Source organism: Hemicordylus capensis, chromosome 1 (genome assembly GCF_027244095.1).
Source record: "Hemicordylus capensis ecotype Gifberg chromosome 1, rHemCap1.1.pri, whole genome shotgun sequence".
NCBI classification, from domain to species: domain Eukaryota; kingdom Metazoa; phylum Chordata; class Lepidosauria; order Squamata; family Cordylidae; genus Hemicordylus; species Hemicordylus capensis.
In genome coordinates, this window is record NC_069657.1 from 195520425 (window position 1) to 195543645 (window position 23221).

Here is a 23221-nt window from a genome sequence, read left to right on the forward strand (position 1 = left end):
ACCATGAAATCTCTGAGAATGGAAATTAATGGTTAAGAACAACTCACTTGTTCTGAAATTTTTGCAAGGGGGCTTTGGATCAGCATGTTGGAACATCATATCTTAGCTATTGCCGTAGACATGCGATGGTAAGGTCCATCTCACAACACCCACATTGAGGAGAGAATCTCTTCTTAATCTCCCCCCCCCATTGATGTCTTGCCTGAAAATTAAATATTGTTCTATCAGATCCAGCTAGACATCTCTTTTAAGTCCTTTGCTGCTTCTCCACTAGAGAACTGAACATCAAAGCTGCTTTTTTTTTTTTTTGGTAGAGATACATTCACCCATAGGATCTCAGAACTTAATGCTTTTTCAGCCTACAAGGAGCTATATTTTTTCACAGGGACAAGTAGTTCTTAGAACTGACTTTCCTTTATTCCCATTGCTTTTCCACAGCTCTGAAGAGATTGTGAAGAGAATCTTTCTCCCTAAAGAGAAGGAGTTGCACACTCAGGATGTCTGAAGGACTCTTAGCTTCCTTGTTAACAGAACCAAGTACACAAGAAAAACTAAGGTCTTTGTTTTGTTCTTTAGACAGTCCTCCTGCAGGGGGGACAGGTTTCCACTTAGGGCATATTGTGAGGTTTTTATTTAAATAATTTAAGTGTATCTCTCTGGGCTTGGCTACAACCTCAGAATATACATTTTGGTTTAGAAGAAAAAGTCTTCCTAGATGTTTACTCTGATAACACACAAGAAAATGATCAGACTCTACTGTTTCCCTACAAACAGTTTATTAGGACTTACTACTAATCAAACAGAGGATGCAGCAGAAACAAGATAATTCAGCCAGCTGAAGGTGCTCAGACTTCCAGTGAAATCTGAGAACCCTGTACAATTTAATAAAAGTATTACTGGTAAGGAACCAAAACCAAGCTTCCCTTCTTTATCCACCACCCATTTTCATTATTTTACCCCAACTATGGTCATAGCTGTTTACTTTCTTTTCATTAGACCTCTCACCTAGTCATGAGTATTGTACATAACCGGCTCCTAAGAATTTCCCAGATTTTGTTATGTTCCACTATGTCAACCTGTAGGATGTCTGCAGGTTTTTGTTTTTCTGTATCCCTGTTGAAATCCCCCCAACGTTTAGTCATTAGCCAAAGTTACTTCACTACCTGTTTGCTTTACTTATGAAATTTCCCACTCAGACAGTTTCTGACTCACAAACTTCTGCAAGGTCACTTTTGTGGACACAGGTCTACATGTCTATCTCTATTCAATCCTATACAAAATTTTGGTCAAGTCAAAACTTTCCTTATCAGTAAAGCAAAGTTGTGCCATCGAGTCGGTGTTAACTCCTGGTGACAACAGAACCCTGTGGTTTTCTTTGGTAGAATACAGGAGGGGTTTACCATTGCCATCTCCCATGCAGTATGAGATGATGCCTTTCAGCATCTTCCTATATCACTGCTGCTGCCTGATATAGGTGTTTCTCATAGTCTGGGAAACATACCAGTGGGCATTCAAACCAGCAACCTCTTGCTCCCTAGGCAAGTTACTTCCCCGCTGCACCATCAGGTGGCTACTTCCTTATCAATAGCTATTGCTAATACACTATTAATAAAACAAATTATGTAATAAAATCTCCAACAATATAATGTAGCTAAGAGCCAGTATTTGTAGGACATATATGTCTTTAAAGTGAAACACAACCTTTAGGTGAATCACAACAGTCTTTACACAAGTTTGCATGAGTTGCCTTTCCATTGATACTGTCATTAGGTAAGTAACTTGGTTTCCCTCACACATCTTTACAAAGAATTGATGTGTTGTTTGCTGATGCCTTTAGCAGGAGGGTTCTTCAAAAGTTTGTCATGATAGAATTCCACCCTACAGACTTACTGCTTTTGTAAATTATAATCCCAGAACTGAAGAATGTTGCACCACTAAAGAAAGGCAAATTTGGTTTACCCATAAGTTTCCATTCTCATTATTGTTGAAGTGGGGCAGTCAACATATTGCAAAATAAGATGGAGAGGAGAAAGGCAATCTACACCTTCCAGTCATGGAAGAGAACTTGAGTCTAGCTAGGATGACCTTCTTCCCTGGTAGTTATATTTTCTTTTTGTTCTTCATGGGTTAGAAGTTACCTCTAGTCATACTATTACTGTTGATGTTCATTGTCTGAGACATGTGAGTTGCAGTCAAGCTTAGAAGCTTAGTCTTTGGTGTTATTCTGCAAGAAGACCCAGCTTGGAAAGCAAATGGAGATTCTATACTAGAAAAGACTGCCCCATTCTGGCACCAGCTTGGTGTGATGTTTAACATTATTTAGCTCTGCATTTTAAAAAACGTAAATAGCATCCATGGCAGGAATGTGGGTGGGAGAGTTCAGTCCTAATTTGTATTAAAAACATAACAATGCAGGGCCAACCTATATGATGTTAATCATATTTAGTTCGGCCCCCCAAATGGTTAATTTGTCCAGAAAGGAGCGAGTAATATCAGTGTGTGATATGTGGCCTTCGATGCTCTATTGGTTGAACTAATATATAATAAGACTATTTCCACAACTGCATTTGAAGTTGTGTTGTGCTCTTACCACCACAGAATTTATTTTATAGAAGCTGCCAGATTGTCACGTTGTGAAATCTTAAGTCTCGGATGCATCACTTCTTCCACATTATATTCAGCGTTTGTTTCTCTAAACGAGATAAGAATTGACAGAAATGTCTACAGCTATACATTAGACACAGTAAAATAGAAGTAGATACCACTGCTGCCAATTTATATTATTTCACAGTCAGTTTGATAAATATAGCCTGCTGTTTTTTACCTCTGATAAAATAAAAATAGTAGAATAGGTCAGGTTGTATCTAAACATATATTTAAAATGTTCCAACTGCTGTCTAGAATGAAATATATTATTAAATTAAAACATGGCATATTTGTGACCTGGCTTCTTCATATAAACAAGCATAGTAGAAGGCATTAGGACATATGAAACTGCCTTGTACTGATTCAAACCGTTTGTTAACACTGACTGGCAGCAGCTCTCCAAAATTTCAGAAAGGGCTGTTTTTGAGCCTTACTTGGAGATACCAGGGACTGAATCTGAGACCTTCTGAATCCAAAGCATTACCACTGAGCTACAGCCGCTGTCCCTAAAGAACTTGAAACACACAATCATAACAATGTAGGGGTTGGAAACAATTTTTTTTTACAAGCAGATATGCTGTTTGAACTGTGTTTAGCCTCACGGGTCCTTTCCCCTCAAAACTAACTATTTATATTGTTGACTTATCATTAATATTTTGTCATATGAAGTTGGTCTGTGCATTGCTCCTCCCCCCCCCCCCCGTAAACTTCTGCCGCAGTCAAGAATGCTGTGTGTGCTCCAATACAGACACACACCACTCCATTTTGTCTGGTATTGCTGCAAAAAGACTGGCTTCCTTCATTAAGGGATCCCTAAGCATGCAATGAAGGCCTTGGAAGGGATATTTAGATGCCGTGACATGTTTGTACCTACAAAAATTAGAATAGTTCGGACAGTGGTTTTCTCCATGACAATTTATGGATGCGAAAGCTGGACTTTGAAGAAGCAAGATAGAAAAAGTATTGATGCTTTTGAACTTTGGGGCTGGAGAAGACTTTTGAGGATACCTTGGACAGCCAGGAAAACAAATGAATCATAGAACAAATCAATCCAGAATTTTCACTCAAGGCACAAATGACCAGGCTCAAACTATCATACTTTGGACACATTGTGCAAAAACCCAGCTCCCTTGAGAAGTCCATAAAACGGGGGTAAGTTGAAGGAAAGAGAAGAAGAGGATGACCAGCTACAAGGTGAATGGACTCGATTACGACAGCAATGAATGCGCCACTGAGAGACCTTAAAGGTCAAGTTGAAGACAGATCATCCTGGAGAGAATCTGTGTGGTCACTAAAAGTCAACACTGACTTGACAGCACATAATCAATCAATCAAGTTTGCCTTGGAGCTTCTGCATCCATAAGAAAGTGCTAAATTGAGATGACAGCATTTATCTTTTTTGTTTTGTTTTAACTGATTTTCATATGAATATTATGAATTTTCTATTTATCACAGAATATCTCCAATGCTAAAAAGTCTTGGGAGGCATTATTGAATCACGTGATTAGTGAACTCTCCAAAGGGAAGATCTATGAGCAAGAAGAAACTGAAGATCTAGCCATGGTATAGTTTTTCATATTTGATTTGTCAACCATAGCTTATGTTCATGGTAATGAAAAATCTGATTATGAAGTTTATGTTTTTGATTTCCCATTAATAGCACAACTAGATTACATTGTTTGGTATTCAGGAGTGACTTTACACTAGTTGGGATTTACTCTTTTTTTTTAATTTAACCCTAATTTAGGACAGCACTAATCCTTGGTGCCCATCCTCCATAGAGACTTATTTGCAGCAATTCTGCCTGCCTTTTCTCAGGATCACCAGCCTTCTTCAGCACCATCTCTTTGGAGGGGAGTTACCCAGCTGTCAGGTACTATGAAAAGCTAATTTATTACATCTGTCATAACACAGTTATGACACCAAGCTATACCACCTATTCAACAACTTGGTTATCTAGAAAATAGACAGATTTATAGAAAACATGTTCTATATCTGAGAAATATATAGATTCGGAGCAAGATTTTTCATGGAGAAAAAAAGATTGAAATTTGATAGTTGTCTGTTTGAAGCCTTATAAAAGTGAGGGGTGCCCTGCTAATGAGGCATGGTGTGGTCACCTCAGGTATTGATAAGAGAGAGCAGATTGGCTACCTCCATGAGCCCACAGCTGTCACCTCCTCTAGCTACTCACCCTGCCTGGGTCCACCACTGGCACCAAGCCCCAAAACATTTTATGCTTTTTGTGCACCAGCCCCTGCCCTTGTCCTTCTCCACTCCCTTCCTGCCTGCTTAAAAGGCTGAGGACAGGGACTGGAAGAGTAAGAAGTGATGATCCAACTTTGCTTCCCTCTGCCTTTTGAACAGGCAGAGTGGCAAGGAAGAAGAGCAAGAGTAGTGGTGGTTGCCGCTGCCACCAACAGCTAGAGAGAAGGGAGGCTCTCGCTGCACTCTCAGGGCTTGCAGAAGTCCAAGCTCCCAATCTGGCTCTGGTAAGCCTTTGCAAAGGGCAACCTTCCTTGTTCCTTCCTTGCCTGGCAGAGTCTTACAAAAGTATCATGGGGGTGCTCTGATCTGACCCTTGCAAGGCTTTGAAACGAGTTGAGGAGGCTGCCTGCTGGTTGCTGCTTCTCCTTACCTGGCCTCCTTGGGAGCCTTGAAAGGGTGGCCAAGATGATGAGAAGAGACTCCCAGCAAACAGTCTTCCCTTTAATACAAGCTCCCTTTAAAGACTTAAGTGGGGGTAATGAGACAAGGCAGCATTTTGTGCTTTGCCTCAGGAACGCAAAAACCTTGGGCTGCCCCTGATAAAAAGTATAAGCTATAAGAGTCTGCAGAAGAAGTGAGTTCATGTATTCAAAGTGTCAGCATGTTCCATCCTGAGATGCATTATCATAGACCATTGCTTATTATCACTTCTTGGTTTGTTTCCATTTTTGAGTTTCTTACACTTGTGACTTTTCCTCCTTTGTGCTTAAAAGGAAGATGAAGAATTTACAGTTCTTGCCAACTGCCTGGGTTTGTTACCATCATCTTTTCAGTCATCACATCAGTTCTCCAGTGCCTCTTGTCTTGATTGGCCAGTGCCAGCCTTTGACATAGTATCCCAATGGTGTTCAGAATTGGTTTCATTTGCAGACAAGCATCCAACACAAATAAAGGTAGGTAAAGAGTTTTGCCCCATACCAATTCAGTTCTCCTATCATTTGGTGTATGGCTTGCCACTTCAAATTTAACCCAATTAAAATCTATTTTTAAAATGTGTTGCTTACAAAGTAATACATGGTAGTACAGCTATGTGCATTGGGAGTTTTTGTTGGGGTTTTTTTGTTTTTTTGTTTTGATATTGGTGCCAATCAAGTTTCTATAAGCTAATAAAAAAAATTGAAAATAGTTTTGTCCGTAATGGAAATGGCAGTCTAACTCAGGATTACATCCTGTAAGTATTTAAAGCAAAAGAGAATATCAGTTGTATTAGTCATAAACTTGTACTTATAAATAGACCTACAGGAACCTGAATAAGTGATTTGCAGGGCCTGGGAAGTGTGTATAGATTATGAAATGGAAAGCTCAATTTGTATGTTTGTGATTTTATGAATTAGTCTCATCCTCCTCTGACTTGCTGATTTGCTGACTTGGGTGCCATTGGAAAACTTTTGCATGGGGAGGTAACAGGCTGAGTTTGGGCACTTCATGACCTTTAACTCCCAAATATCAGTAGAGAAGGGCATAGGAAAATTAGTTGGCCTATTTGGATTTACTGCTTTTATTGACCACTGGTCAATAAACCAACTCTATTCCTCCTTTTGTACTAATCTGCATTACTTCAGCATTAACTGTCAAGGCAGATTAATCAACAGATTGCCAAGCAATGACACATACCTGCTGGCTCCAAAGCAGGTATAACATACCTGCTGGCCCCAAACATACCTGCTGGCCCCAAAGCTCAGTCCTGCAGCAGTAAGGAAACCATTTACATGGATGGTGATTGTGTAAATCTCCCTTATACGCCCTCTGCTACCAGCTTTTGCATTTATTCTGATAAATAAACCAATCACTTTGAGATTAAATGGTTTTAAAAAAGAATGTATTCTAAAAAGTCCCTGGTTTCCCATGCTCCTTTAACCAACGAGTTTGTACTGGATTGTAGTCAGGCCACTTAATAACTTCATTGTGACTGTTTAAATAGGAATTAGAGATTGAGCAGGTTATATTGCAGCAGACCTTCAAACTTCCTACCCTTGGGGAATTGCTTCTACATCTATTTGTCACCTGAAAAGCTCTTGTATATTAACCATGGAATCCTCATATGTTGCAGAGAACTCTGGGGCATATTGCACAGTTCACAGTAAGACTCTGGTGGGCCTATCTCTCACCCCACATGCGATGAATACAACAAATATTTATATAGTGCTTTTCAACAAAAGTTCTTGAAGTGGTTTACATACAGTTAAACAAACAAACAAACAAATAACAGCTCCCTGTCTTCACAGGGCTTGCAGTCTAAAAAAGAAACATAAGATAGACACCAGCAACAACCACTGGAGGGATGCTGTGCTGGGTATGCGCATAATAGAACATGCCCAGCACTACTTTGTAACATTTTTAAAAAGGGAAAGATTGTTCCGAAACCATTAGTGACTGTTTGATTTACAGGAGCCCAGAGTGCCTGGGAATATGATTAGAAAAAAATTGCTTTAGCAGGACAGAATGGCAAATTCAAATACTTTATTAGAGTCATAGACCAGTACAATAATAATATATATACACACAGAAGCCCAGCAGAGTAAACCATAAAAGCTGTAATATAATATTAGCAAGTTAAACTTCAAAATGGAGCAGCTAAACTGAATTCATAATGAGCTCCTGGAGAATCTTACTGGCTACCAACAAAACATAGCCACATTAGAAGATATTAAACCATTCTGGTCAGCTAGAAGATAATCAAGATAAGAAGCGTCCATACAACCTGGATGACAATTTTTAAAAGGAATTATATATTTGTGCCATAGATCTTGGTAAAATTGACAATAAAGGAATACATGAGCCATAGTTTCGATATCTCCAGAGTTACAGTAGCAAAAAGGTTCTTTACAGGCTTCCAGCGGCATCTGGTGGGCCACTATGTTTCACTATCCTGTGAAACAGGATGCAGGACTAGATGGGCTTTGGACCTGATCCAGAAGGGCTGTTCTTATGTAGGGCAAATAGCAGCTTTGCATATCTACAGTCCTAAGCAATATGAAGGCACCGCTTAATCTGGATTGTGATCCGTTGAACTCATAAGAGTAGGTACTGCACCTGCACAGGACCATTCGGGCAGAATTGACCAGCTCCTCAATGCGCCTAGCTCTGCCCCTTGCATGTGGTGCATTCCATTGATTTGGGCAGGCTGGCACTTATCACCTCAGTTCCTTTCTGACTGCTATTGTGTCGGCACCTCAGACAGATAGCCCCTCAGTTTAGATAGTTGTCTTCTGTGGAGAAAGCACAATTAGTTTGATTTAATCTTTTTGACTCTGACAAGATTCCACCAATCTTACTCCAAATGTTTTGTTTTTTTAAAAAAAAAACACACACCCAAACGGACAGAAACTTTGGCAACGACCTCAGATAGTACGAAAGATTAACTCGGAACAGTCTTTTGGTGACGATCACTGGTCAACGCGCCTGTGCCATCGACATCGAGCACAGCGTCGGTGTCAAGGACTGCAACTCAAAGTTGCAACTTTGCAAAGACTGCAACACAAAAATCCTCAACTCAAAGTGGCATGGCATTGAGCATTGGTATGCCATTCAAGACGTCCAAGCCTCCTCCTGACTTCTCACATCGGAAGCAGTACAGGTCTTGACACCGAGACTCTGATGTCGAGGGGAGCACCCTCCCAAGAAACATGGTGAAAAGACTGCAAGACCAAGATGCGAGGAGTCAGAGGCTGCATCCCAAGCAACACCTTCCCCTTCCAGTCTCCAATCAGCACCAGAGGCTTCTGCCCAGAGACTCCAGAACTTGTGGACCTGGAATCCCCGATGCCTATGCCTCAACGCCTGGCACCGATGTCAACCTCAATATCGACCTCTCGGCATTGAGATCACTCTTTTTCACTGGCTAGAACACCTATGCAATCCCCATCTCCAGCATCCTTAAGGCTGCAGCAAGAACTGGTGTATTCGGAATCGAAGATGATGAAGCTATGGAAGCTAGTTTGGGACCTGGCGATGCCCAACGTCTCCTAAATCTGTTGGATTCTAATGAAAGTGCTCCATCAGCATTGACTTTCTGTGGTTTTCTAAGCCAAGAACTTGGTGGAGAAGAGGACAGTGCATCCATGACTGTCCTGAAGACACCTGAGACTTGACCTACACGGATTTGTCTTTGTACGCAGTCAGCCTTTTTGGTTTTCCAACTCATGCATTCAATGCCTAGCCATGCTTCTACAATACAGACCTCTAGTCCTCATTCTTGGAGGGTCCCAAGAGACTACGTAGCCACCCAAGGATTGGTATGTGAAGCGGGCTGAGGTTGCTAGCACAACTGAGATCTCCTGGTCTTCTGTATGACTACTATGAGTACAAAATGTGGAAAGCCTGTTGTCAGCTCCCTGCACCTATGGTTCCCATGGCAACCCAAGTTACACCTACATATGTGGAGACTATTTCAACCACTACTATGGTCCCAATAGGGACTTAGGTTGCGCCATCGCGAGTAGACGCTGCCACAGCTCCCAAGAAAAGGGTGCAGTGCAGACCATAGAGGCTCCCAGGGGTCATCCTGTATGGAGTCAACCTACGCAAACAGTGGTTCTTGATACAACCTCCTCTACTACACAAACAGTACCAAAAAGGAAGGAGTCTACACTCATGGGTCTGAGAACGGCTATACTAATGGATTATTATGACTTGGATTCCTCTACCTCTAGTACAAACTCCTTTGAACATCCAGATGATCCCCCTATTAAAATAGTACATAAGAACAGCCCTGCTGGATCAGGTCCAAGGCCCATCTAGTCCAGCATCCTATTTCACACATTGGCCCACCAGATACTGCTGGAAGCCTACAGGCAGGAGTTGAGGGCATGCCCTCTCTCCTGCTGTTACTCCCCTGCAACTGGTACTCAGAGGCATCCTGCCTTTTGAGGCTGGAGATGGCCTATAGCCCTACTAGTAGCCATTGATAGACCTCTCCTCCATGAAGTTATCCAAACCCTTCTTAAAGCCATCCAGGTTGTTGGCTGTCACCACATCTTGTGGCAGAGAATTCCACAAGTTGATTGTGTGTTGTGTGAAAAAGTACTTCCTTTTGTTGGTCCTAGATTTTGTGGCAATCAATTTCATGGGATGACCCCTGGTTCTAGTGTTATGGGAGAGGGAGAAGAATTTCTCTCTATCACCTTTCTCCACACCATGCATGATTTTATAGACCTCTATCATGTCTCCCCGCAGTTGTCTTTTTTCTAAACTAAAAAGCCCCAGATGTTATAGTCTTGCCTCATAAGGAAGGTGCTCTAAGCCTCTGATCATCTTGGTTGCCCTCTTCTGCACCTTTTCCAGTTCTACCATGTCCTTTTTAAGATGTGGTGACCAGAATTGTACACAGTACTCCAAGTGTGGTCGCACCATAGTTTTGTATAAGGGCATTATAATATTAGCAGTTTTATTTTCAATCCCCTTCCTAATGATCACTAGCATGGAATTGGCCTTTTTCACAGCTGCCGCACATTGAGTCAACACTTTCAACAAGCTGTCCACCACGACCCCAAGATCTCTCTCCTGGTCAGTCACCGACAGCTCGGATCCCATCAGCATATACTTGAAGTTGGGGTTTTTCATCCCAATATGCATCACCTTACACTTGCCAACATTGAACCGCATTTGCCACTTTGTCACTCACTCACCCAGTTTGGAGAGATCGTTTTGCAGCTTCTCACAATCTGTTTTGGATTTCACTACCCGAAAGAGTTTGGTATCATCTGCAAATTTGGCCATCTTGCTGCTTACCCCTGCTTCTAGGTCATTTATGAACAAATTAAAAAGTACCAGTCCCAGCACAGATCCCTGGGGGGATCTTACTTTCCTCCATTGTGAAAACTTTATATTTAAACCTACCCTCTGTTTCCAGGGTGAATGTGTCTCCTAACAAGGAGAGGCGTTTCTATTACTGCCAGATAGGTGAGATGGCAATGGCCTTACTAACAGGTACTAACAAGTACTGAGGACAAATGTGTCTCCTAACAAGGAGATGTGCTCCTATCACTGCCAGATAGCTGAGATGGCAACGGCCTTGCGCCTAGGATTAAAAAAGCAGATATAAGTTGTGGATGACCCCATCTACAACTTCCTTAACTCAGCGGCCACCATGCAACCCGTGCATTTACCTATGTTTCCTGTGATCTCTAAGCTTGCCAGGTCTCCATGGGAAGTCCTGCAAACTTTGGCTCCTACCTCCAAGCACTTGGAGAACCTATATAGGATCCAGGAGGAGGACAACGATTTTTTTGTGAAATATCCATCCCCAAACTCTGTTGTGATCGATTGTGCTTCTTCATCCAAAACTGGCAGACACACACCACTCCTGGAGACAAAGAAAGTCATAAACTGGATGTGATGGGGTGAAGAATATACTCTACTTCCTGTTTAGCATTGAAGATAGCGAACTATACAGAGCCAAGAGCCATTACCATCAACTCTATGCAGACATTCCATCTTAACTCTATGCAGACATTCCATCTTAACTCTATGCAGACATTCCATCTTACTCCAACATCAGGCTGGCAAGTCATCCCTTCACAAAGTACACCCACTCCTTGTCCGATACGCTTTTCACTGAACAAGCCAACCTATTGCCAGAAGACTTTCTGGCGAAGTTCAGTGACATGCATGCCAAGGTCACTCTCCTAACCAGGCAACAACTGAGCAACATCAAACATCTGGTGGAGATAGTTTCGCTCTTTGGCAACAGCTATTACCCTGCGGAAACATGCATGGCTGTGGTCCACTGCCCTTCAACCAGACATGAAGAATAGAGTGTGTGACTACAGACTCCACCATGGAGTCCATAAAGAAATCCAAATTCATAGCAAAGACTTTCATGACACCATCTCAATCCTACTCTTCAAAATATTGCTCATATAATAGGAGACAATCCTCCTACAATCCTCCTACTCCTACAATCTGACAAAAAAGACTTCCGTAAGCCATACCAATGCTACAATAGGAAGTCTTTTAACCAAAAGTCCAGAACATTGTAAGGCATGCACCCAAAAACTGCTGAGTCAGGCAAGCAACATCTTTGATCACCAAGTCAGTCCACCGAATCACCTCGTCCAAGAACCGTTACCATCGATTCTATACAGACATTTCCTCTTAATTCTATACAGACATTCCATCTTACTCCAATATCAGGCTGGCAAGTCATGCTTTCGCATGGCACAACTTAACATCGGATTGCTGTGTCCTTCGCATAGTGCAGACGGGCTATGCAATAGAACTTGAGATCCTGCCATCATTCAACAGGATCAAATACACACCAGCATCCCCACTGTTGATGGAAGAAGCCCAAATCCTCTTGGGAAAAGGGACGATATTGCCGGTTCGATGGACAGATCAATGGTGCGGTTTTTTACTTTCATTATTTCCAGACGTGTGTATGTATGTATGTATTTACTTATTTACTATATTTATATACTGCCCAAAACGCAAGTCTCTGGGTTGTAAACTGCCCAGTGGGATGAGAGGGATGGGGGTCTACAGCCAATCATGGATCTGTGACAGTCAAACCTTCACGTGTATTTGCACAAGTTTCATATGGTGACATTGCAAAACATCCTTTCTCTCCTTCACAGGGAGGAATGGTTTGTGACGTCGGATTTCCGAGACATGTGCTTCCACATAGGGATCCAAAACAACCACAGGAAGTACCTCAGATTCATGGTGGGGAACCAGATCTGTCAGTGTAATGTACTTCCGTTTGGTCTAGCAACAGCACCCCATGTGTTTACAAAATGCATGACCGTAATAATAGCACATTTTCAGTCACTAGTGCTGATGGTCTTTCCATCTCTCGGCTATTGGTTCCTGGCGGGAAGACAAAGAGATGAGTTAGCTTCGCATGTCTTGACAGTCCTCAATCTGCTGAAAGACCTGGGCGTCCAGGTCAGTTGGACAAAATCCAGTCTGGAGCCAGTGAAATAGACTACATCGGTGCAGTACCAGATGCAGAAGCACAAAGGCTTTCCTGCCTGAGGACTGCTACTTACACATCACGGCCATGGTAGCCCAGCCCAGACAAAAGGCACAGGAGATACAAAAGGTGCTGGGCCTCATGGCTTTGTGCACCTCTACTGTATGTTATGCCACGCTACAACTCGATGTATTCAACTATGGTTTCTGTCAGTATTCCAGCCGGACAGTACTCACAAGCTGCTGACAATCCCTTATCTGGTTCTACTTTCTCTCCAGTGGTGGACGAAGAGAGGCAATTTTCTGTCAGGAGTACCCTTTCAGGTGCCTCAACCGACAACCTGAGTCACAACAGACACTTCTTTGCAGGGCTGGGGAGCCCACTGCAGGGATCTACGAGCACAAGGTTGGTGGTCTCTACACCAGTACCAACTGCAGATAAACTTTTTAGAACTACTTGCAGTCTTTCAAGTGCTAAAGTCGTTCCAGCCATTCCTGATGGGCAAAGTGGTTCAAATCTGTTTAGACAGCACCACGGCAATTGCGTGTTTAAACCATCAGGGTGGAAAGGTGTCCCGCTCCCTTTGCATGTTAAGTCTGCAAATTTGGAACTGACTATAGCACAACAGATTATGTTGACAGCCATTCACATCAAAGGAGTAGAGAACACCTTAGTGGATCTCCTAAGCAGGTCACAACTCTAACAGCAAGAACACGAATGGGAAGTCAACCTGGAATACCTCCAGGTGCTGTTGAGAGACTGGGAGACCCCGGAGGTCAACCTATTTGTAACGTATTAAAAAAAAGAAGTGATCCCAGTTTTGCTCAAGAGCCAGCATCGGCCACAACCTGAGAGCCTTCCAGTACAGTGGGGTCAGATATTTCTCTACATTCCCCCCCTTATCCTCTTTTGAACAGGGTGCTGGCAAATATACTACAAGAATCTGAAAATTGCTTATGGATTGCTCCATGGTGGCCACAACAGCCATGGTTTCAGCAGGCACTCAAACTGTCGAAGGATTGCCACTGTCGGCTTCCTCAACACAAGGATCTCTTAATACAGGAGGGCAGGCTAATCTACCACCCTGATTTGAAAACACTAAGCCTGACTGCCTGGAGGATAGACTGCTGAACGATATATTCCTGAATGTCAAGAAGTAGTCAACTCATGTTAACTACGATAGCAAGTGGAAGTGCTTTAGAATATATGCACAAAAACATGACTTTTTGCCTGATGCTGCATCTGTTTGACAAGTGTTACTGTACTTCATGGATTTGAAGCAGCAGAAGTTGGCCAACATTTCCATAGAAGTCCATCTGGCAGACATTTCTGCCCACCATTCCAGCTGGGACGGAAAGTCAGTTTTCTCGCACCCAGAATCCAAAAGATTCATGAAAGGTTTGAACAACCTCTACCTACCTATTACGTGGCCTTCTGAACAATGAAGTCTCTCTCTTGTTCTATCAGCCTTAACGGATCCCACCTTTGACCCTATGGCGACAGCTCAATCTATACTTGTGAAATTGAAAACGGCCTTTCTATTGGCCATAACATCAGCCTGGACAGTGAGCAAACTGAATGCTCTACACATTGATGTTCCTTATATGAAGTGCCATCCAGACAAGGCAGTGTTTCACCTGGACGCAGATTTTAAGCCTAAACTTGTTACAGACCTTTGCATTAACAGTGACATTGTCTTACCTACCTTCTTCTGGAATCCCATGACAGCCCTGGAACAGTCGTTATATTCCCTGGATGTCCATCGTACACTTCTATTCTATCTGCAGCTGACCAAACCATATAGAAAGATGAAACACCACTTTGTAGGTTACAAAGGCAAAGTGAAGGATTGCCACATTTCGAGACAAAGGCTTTCCCACAAGATAGTGGAATTGATCTTCCTGACATACAAACACTAGAAAATGGAGCCTCCAGAATCTGTACGGGCTCACTCGACTAGAGATTATGCTACCTCTGCTGCCCACTTGGTTGGCATTAACCTCAACAACATCTGCATGGAAGCAACTTGGTCCTCTGAGCATACCGTTGTGAAACTCTACCCATTGGACCTTCACTCTGCAGCTCAGGCCAATTTCGGACAGGGTGTGCTGAAAAGAGCCTTACCTTAGCATACTATACCTGCTTCCGGACTGACAGCTTGTTAGTCACCCACTCTTATGAGTACAACGAATCACGATCCAGATAAACAGGTTGCTCACCTGTAAATCTTGATATGGAAGTGACCCTCCTGTCGGCTCCACTATAGTATGCAAAGTAACAAAATGTATGTTTACATAGCATAAAGTACGACTCATCTTGTGGAACACCTCAAATGATGACTGAGTCCAAATGTCAGTCCTTCAGGAACTGAGGTGATATGCGCCAGCAAGCCCAAATAAATGGAATTCACCATGTGCAAGGGGTAAGGCTAGGCACATCGAGGAGCTAGTCAATTCTGCCCGAATAGTCCCACGTAGGCACAGTACCCACTCTTATGACTGTAACGGATCACTTCCAGATCAAGAGTTACAGGTGAGCAACCTGTTTTTACTCAACTTGATTTAGCAGCCGCCTGACAGCTGATTGCTCATGGTTTTAGTTTTTCATTGTATATCAGGCCAGATTCTCTACTTAGCTGCTTCAGTTCAATTTTCTTAGGAAAAACATTAGTGATTTTTTATCCTTTGGGAAGTTGGAACAGAGACAAACTCAGAACATACTAGGACTGTTCTCACGAGCAGCCTAACCCAGGTTAGGGCAGCCCAGCCTGGGTTAAGCTTTTTGGTTGTAGCGCCAGAATCATGTGCAGCGCCAGGATCACGTGTAGCGCCAGGATCATGTGCAGCGCCACTGCCTGCCCGCTAACCCCACTTTAAAACCCGACCTCTAGCCAAGGTTAAGAGCACGAGTGCGCCCTTAGCCCCGGCGCCAGGATCATGTTTGTGCTTGGGCTGCTTGCCAAGCACACTCAGAGACAGGTGCCTAAGTCACCTGTCTCATAGGGGTATCCCCCAATGCACCATGGTCATCGTGTGGTACATTATGGGATATGTGGAGGCTGGGACACACTGTCCCAGTCTCCAGAGATCCGCGCTATGTGTAGCAGCATGGATTGTGTGGGAGTGCGGTCCACACTCCAACCAATGGTGAAGGATCATCTGTGGGGGAGGTAAGTTTTGCGCAGCCTTCCTCCCACCCCGCCTCGTGGTCGTGTGAATATCCTTGTGAGTTTACTATTATAAAAGTGCATAATGCAACTTCTGTTCTAACATTTCTTTTAATATTTTTCTTTTTTTCCAGATTTTACTTATCCGGGAACCTAAATGGGACTTACCACGTCTTCTGCAGTTGCCTGAAAACTATAATACTATTTTTCAGTACTACCACAGAAAGAGTTGTTCAGTCTGTTCCAAGGTTCCTAAAGATCCTGCCGTTTGTCTAGTTTGTGGCACGTTTGTGTGCTTGAAAGGGCTTTGCTGCAAACAGCAGAGCTACTGCGAGTGTGTATTGGTAAGAGATGATTAATAACAACTCTCTGTTGTCAGAAAGTGGTATAGAAAAGAAATGCTCCAAAGAATGTTTTCACTTGGTTGCGTGACCCACTGATCCCTTGCACATGGTTCAGTATGCATGCAGCGCTCCCCCACTCACTTCTGTGGAAGGAAAGAAAAATAAAGAGACACACGCAAGACAAGAGGTGTGCTTGTGGCTGACTTCAAAGCAATGGACCGAGGATGCAGCAAGAGTTTGCATCAAAGAGTTTGCAGTGAGAGGCTTCTCCAGCAGTGGAGTGGGCAGGAAGCAGGGAGCATTTTTTGCTCATCTTTCCTGCCTCCAGAAGTGCTTTATGCCTTCTAGAAATATATCCTGGAGTGCTGTACAACCCTTAAGAATTATTTCTGGAAGGCACAGAGCACTTCTGGAGGCAGGGGACATCAGCAAAAATTGTTCCTTGCACCTCACCCATATGTGCTCTGCTGCTGGGAAAGCCTCTGGTTTATGTTAAGCCAGAGTTCCACCTGCCTCCAGCTGTGGAAGTCCTGCTGTGTCCTTGGTCCATTGTTTTAAGTGTTGGCCATAGCACATGTCATATGCAGCTGGAGAACAGGTGGGTTCGAAACTACTCATGATCTGAGGCTTGTCACAACTTAGCAGAGTCACCAAAGTGGACTTCTCCCCATTCTTTGCTGCTGGGCATCCCCTCCTTTTTCCTTGGGGAAGTGAGGGACAAGTAGGGAAGGTGAGAGAGTGGATGAAGAATGAAGATGTGAGCAAGGTGGTGATATTGAGACTCTTTGACTTACAGTTGAGCAGCCCCATTGATTTTGTGGGCCATGCCCTGATTCTGATTGCTTTCAAACTGACAGCACTGGGTTATGTGATTTGGGTTGCTTCCAAAAATAGCAGTTGGGTCAGTAAGGCTTGTTCCAGGCAGCTGAATTTAGATCTGTTTTTTAATGCAAAGTCTCTTATCTAGTAGTGCTTAGATATGTATGTGTCAAATAGTGAATAGCTGGGGAGAGAGAGAGCGAGAGAGAGAATTTTTAGATGGAGTTAGCTTATGCAGGAAAGCCTTTTGATGTAAAAGTTGATAGTATGAGAATCTGTATTGTGAGGTGCTTTTGCCTAGGTTCATACTATAGATGACCATTAATGAAAGAGAGACTGGATGTAAGGTTCTTAGTTTTTGCAGACTGTCTTCATCAGGGACAAATAAACTTATATTTCTTGCAAGAAAGCTTGATTATTAGGCAAAAAACTAATTGTTTTGTTCTTTGAAGAGTCCCATGACAGAAAACAGCTGTGAGGAACAAGTCTTTGCCTCTGTCAATGGAGTCACTTCAAAAATCAAACTTAATAACAGGCCATTATAAATCCATATTAACTAATCCACACCACTGTTTTTTTGTCTTTTATCATCAATATTTTTGGTTTATTCCATACATTTTCCTTGATCCTGAATGCTCTAATTGGAAATACATTCCTTTGTTTCTGTAAAGCTTAAATGTAAGTTTGCAAAGTGGCACTTATAGCTTTAGATATACTTAATCCTCTTCACAGATGTTGGGAACCCATAAATGCATTCAGTTTATAAACTACTTAGTTTTTATAACTTTGCATCACAAGTCCCTGCATTGTTTAAGAAGTAGAAATTGCTGTTCTTAAGTTACAGAAAAGGCAAGGATTCTGAAGTTATATAATTAGTAACTTCAGGCAAAATGTCCTCTCTCTCTCTCTCTCTCTCTCTCTCTCTCTCTCTCTCTCTCTCTCTCTCTCTCTATATATATATATATATATATATATATATAAAATAAATTCACTCAACAGTATGTCAATCCTCTTCTTTCTCTTCTCTCTTAAAAAAAAAAAATTCAGCACTCACAAAACTGTGGTGCTGGGACAGGAATATTCCTTTTGATCAATGCATCTGTAATCATCATCATTCGTGGTCATCGTTTCTGCCTTTGGGGTTCCGTTTACCTGGATGCGCATGGTGAGGAAGACAGAGATCTCAGGTAAGCCTTATAATACTGGCCAATTTGCACTTGTGACTGTAGTTGCCAAACTCTATTTTTAAACAGAGCTCCCATCTGAAAGTATGGGAGGCTGCTGGTGAATAAGGGAAAACAATAATTGCATATAATAGTATTGGACATTGAACCCACTACCAGGATGGATTTTTCTTCCTTTTCATTATTATTATTAATTTTACACAACTTCAGAGGGTCGACCTGATTGTATAAGCATTACAAATAATTGTTTGGAGTGGGTCATATGTGAAGGGACACTAATGGAGTAGCAAATGATCTGAGAGGTGTCCTCCAGGATTCTTTGTAATGCTCCAGAGGATTCTGGGAGAGCTGCTCTTGCCTCAGATGGTGCAGCTGCATAAGGAAGTAAATCATCTGGGGCCATCCCTCCATATTCTAATGGGTGTTTCTTCTTCTTTCCTTTCCTTGTAGGCGTGGCAAGCCTCTTTATATATGTAAGGAAAGATACAAAGTGCTTGAACAGCAGTGGATATCACATACCTTTGATCACATCAATAAAAGATGGGGGCCACATTATAATGGTCTGTAGATCACTAACCAACACTGCGCCATCACATCGCCTTTATTATGAATGCAAATTGACTGGCTTTCGCTTGTAAGTGAATGGAAATTCAGCGACCTCACTGAGAAAAGTGTGGAGCCATACTATTGTTTGAAGCCCTGTGTTAGGTATTGGGCATAAGAGACTTAAACATTTTAAAATATTAAACAATTAGGACTAATTTCGAGTGTAGAATCTAAATTCATTTGGTAGTAGTTGCTTTCTAATCCACTAATAAAGCACAATTTGTACTTTAAAGATGCCAGTAAATGGCTCTTGAGCATTTTTATTTTTACCTGGTCGGCGTTGTTGATTCTGAAACACTGTATATGTGTAGTGCACCTGCTAAACATACTGCTTTTCCCCCAGTACCTTCCTTTGTGTTGCTTTAAGATTTTGCTTGATATGTATTTGTAAGTATACAAGAGTTGTAACACTTTTGATTTGTGAGATTGTATAGAAATGGTCTAAAGGATTTTTAGAGAATATTTCACGTATTGCCAGAGAGCTGAAATAGTTTCAGGCATTGCTGAAAACCTTATTCATTCTCAGGAATTTCATAGATATACTCCAGAGATTAGTGAAATAGCTATAAAATAGGTAATTTGCTGCTCTTAATGTAATACAGTACATATACAGTATTCTGTCTTTTGCCATTTCAGTTAGCTTTATTTACTAGTAAATACTAACACATTGATTTTATTGTGTGTGTGTGTGTGTCTGTGTGTCTGTGTGTACACACACACACACACACACATACCATTTGTAAGATGCCCCAAATAGTCGATCATAATCCCAACACAAAATGCCCCAGAATGGTGGATCATAATCCCAACCAGATCTGCCACATCTCTCATTTCCACCTAGCTGAGCTTCAGTGATGGTGGTAGAAGACACGCTGGGCACTCTGGAAATGACACATAATTTGGATCTTTCCTGTAAGTGCAAGTGGCTTCTTTCTATTCTTTATAGAGCAATCACTGCCCTTTCTGCTTGGTCTTGAATATGGGAGATTTTTTGGTGGGGGGGCAGGAGTTAATTTGTGAGGTGGCACTAGGTGAATGAATATTTTTATCTGCATCTCATGTGCAAAATGCCAAATTAACAGCCTTGCTCTGATCCAGTGAAGTGCATGTGGAACAGCCAAAGCTGTATACCAAGTCCTTCTAGACAAATAAAGCTTTAATTCAGCTGCTAAGCTGTTTGGCAGGAAGAGGGGACAATTCAGCCCCGAATTCCCACTCTCAAACAGCTGATTACTAGACTCGGCTACTGGATCAGAGGGGGGAACCATATGCACAGAGCACCTAGTTGGGCACATGGTTCTCCAGAGATCCACCAGCCAGCCAGGGATCTGTGTACGGAAGCCTTGTTTCCATCCTCATGCTCTTAGCTGGACAATCTACATCCTTGAGAAAACCCCACACTTAAACCGTCAGAGAAGATTATAGACCAATGCTGATATGTAATATGTTGCTGCCAAATCTCTCCCACCCCCTCTTCCTTTTCACAGAGTAATCAAACATCTGTTGACTATTTAAACAGTGCCCTCAGGTGCTTCTGATACTTTACATACTTTGACTTACATAGCTTTTCCTGTAAAGTAAAGTTTATATATGTAAACTAATTTTTAAAAAACACAGAATTGTCATAAAACCATGTATTCAATTGAAAGCTGCTTTCTGTTCAAAAGTCTGACTGAAAATTGCATAGGAAATAAAATGAACCAGTGGGAATGCAGGAAAGTTCATGTAAAGTTGGGGAGGGGGCCTATTTATATTTTCACAAACATCTAGAAGTAAATACATGGCAACAGTTTGCTGTTTATATAAAATAGTGTGTGAATATGTATTATATATATACACATGCGCGCACACACACAGATTTTTCCAGTGAGTCTACAATTCTTTCACCAACCGTAAAATGGTTTCCCAAAACATTTTCCAGACCATTGTTACATTTTTAATATTGTATCATATGTTTCGCCTGTAATATTTTTTCATTGCTCGCTTACGAGTATCAGGCCATTTTGTAAGCACAGTTGACAAGCAGAAATATTGATGACATGTCCCAGCATAATTCGTATTACAGGGCTCTTGAATTTGACTGCTTTGTGTAGTTTGAAACTTCACAGGAGATGATATCTCCAGAAATCAATAAAAATGTGTTATTTAAGGTGGAATGTTTTATGATTGTGTATATGGATGTGAAGTAAAATTATTAGCCTTAACTTAAAAACCTTTGTGTTTCATGGTGTTCATTTTGGTACTGGTGAATTAGTCACTGGTCAGTTTAAAACAAAAAAGAAAAGGCACTTGTTTGAAAATCCTACTTGAAATATGCCTGCATGCTGCTGAACTAGAACTTTGATTACTCCCCTAATGTTTTGAAAATCTGCTAACAGGTCCAAACTAAAATGGGGTGTGCGTGCGTGTGCGTGTGCTGCTGCTGCTATTCCTCCAATGTACTGGTGTGGTATCTTGTATGAATGATCATTTAAGTACAGTACATTACTGTAGAAACAGAATCAGTCTTTGACACATCAAAATACAAAATGAGAAGTACCATAATCAACATTGTAAAATATGTTAATAAAAGTCTACTGTCAATATTTACATGTATGGCCTCCTTCTGTTGTTGTTAAGTATGTGAAAAAGCAATTACAGCTTGTTTTGTCTGAGAAGTTTATTTTATGTTAAAATGTGTTCATACATCTCGGGCCAATATATGTCATTTCCAAGCACAATATTGCTTCTGTGAGTACTGCCCTTTTCTAGATCTTTGAAGAGATGTAATGGATGCTTATTCTGGTTTCCTATCAACACTATCACCTACTTCCCTTGATCTATGAAGTTCAAGCCTGCATGTATGGAGCTATTCAGTTGGATACTCGCAACAATCCTGTGATGTTGTTTAAAACTGAGAAGAATTATTTGCCTGGGGCCACCTCTTGAATTCTTTGGCTGAACAGTGATTTGAACTCAAGTCCTTGCAGCCTGTTTCCAACACTCTCTCTTGCTACTCTACACTGATTCTGATGATGCTATCATGAAAACAGAAAAGCAGTTTGTATTGTCAAAGTGAATACATTCACACACAAAAAACATTCCCGTAGGTATCAAAGTCAGGATTAATTTTGTGCATGGAAAATGTCATATGTGGATTGGTTATTGGCAGTTTCTGATCTCCACTAGGTTTTTTTCTCTATACAAGGTACAACTTGCTTTTATTAGGACTAAGCAAGACAAATTAGCAACAAAACAATAGATCTTCTCTCCCAGCATCTGAAGTCAGCTGCTGGGTGACAGAATCATAGGGTAGGAAAGGCATCAGGAAAGGCCTCATGCCATCAAAACGCCTAGAAATTGCTGTTTGCCCTGCAAGGGGCTGGCATGCCGCCTGTATGGTGCCTTTATATTTTCCCCAGCAGGACAATGGGGGACAGTTTAGATTAGGAACATGGGAAGGGTTACCATGGCAAGGAAAGGATTAAATGCTCCTCACTCACAGCACTGTTTCCCCAGTCTAATTCTCCTCTTACCCAGCTGTTTTAACCTTGAAAAAAAGTAAATATCAGATCTCTTATCATGGATCTCTGTGTCTGGGCCAGTTAGGCCCTTAGTTCAAAAGCTAATAAGGCTAAGGCTAACTTCTCTTTTTGATGCAGTAAAATCACTCTGCATTTTTTTTTGCTAACTTTTGTGAAGACTGAACTGAACAGATTTATATATCTCAAACATGGCTACTTGTGCAGCCATGACAGATTATATATATAGTGTGCAGCCATGACAGATTTGCCATCAGTAATTTCATATAGTAATTTCACAACCGCCCTGAGCCATTTTTGGAAGGGTGGTATAGAAATTGAATTATTATTATTATTATTATTATTATTAATAATAATAATACATGTCAATTCACTGCCCATGATCAACACAGGTGCATATACTGGTTGCAATTCATATGAAAAAAATGTCAGTACTATCATTTAAATGGGTTGTGTGAATTGTTTAGAACTATTTTTAAAATGCACCACTGGTAGATATCCTAGAACTTCAGAAAGGAAGTTTTGTGCTTTATTAGATCTTTCATTTCAGTTTCAGCTGGTTTGGGTTAAAATATGTGTGTTACCACATATTTCTTTCTTTCACACTGCACAATGAACAATTGCTGCTTATTTTGAGTAGAGTTATGTATTGGGGAAAATGAGGATTCCCCCCCGCCCTTGTTTAAATCATTGATTATATCAAAAGGCTGCTTTAATCAGTCTTTTGATACAATAAATAGACTGGTAGAAATGTG

At 41.6% G+C, this 23221-nt stretch overlaps 1 protein-coding gene across 6 annotated transcripts in view; it reads left to right on the forward strand.

Annotated features, from left to right (window-relative positions):
* Positions 1-21530, forward strand: part of UBR3 (ubiquitin protein ligase E3 component n-recognin 3) — a 198117-nt gene extending 176587 nt beyond the window's left edge. For all 6 annotated transcript variants that reach the window (XM_053265271.1, XM_053265280.1, XM_053265289.1 and 3 more), the window contains 6 exons: positions 4102-4209; positions 4394-4519; positions 5628-5807; positions 16127-16336; positions 18203-18342; positions 18790-21530. In XM_053265271.1, coding sequence (XP_053121246.1) covers positions 4102-4209; positions 4394-4519; positions 5628-5807; positions 16127-16336; positions 18203-18342; positions 18790-18907 — 882 coding nt within the window. In that variant the 3' untranslated portion in view covers positions 18908-21530. The remainder of the gene's footprint in view (positions 1-4101; positions 4210-4393; positions 4520-5627; positions 5808-16126; positions 16337-18202; positions 18343-18789) is intronic.
* The last annotated feature ends 1691 nt before the right edge of the window (positions 21531-23221 follow it).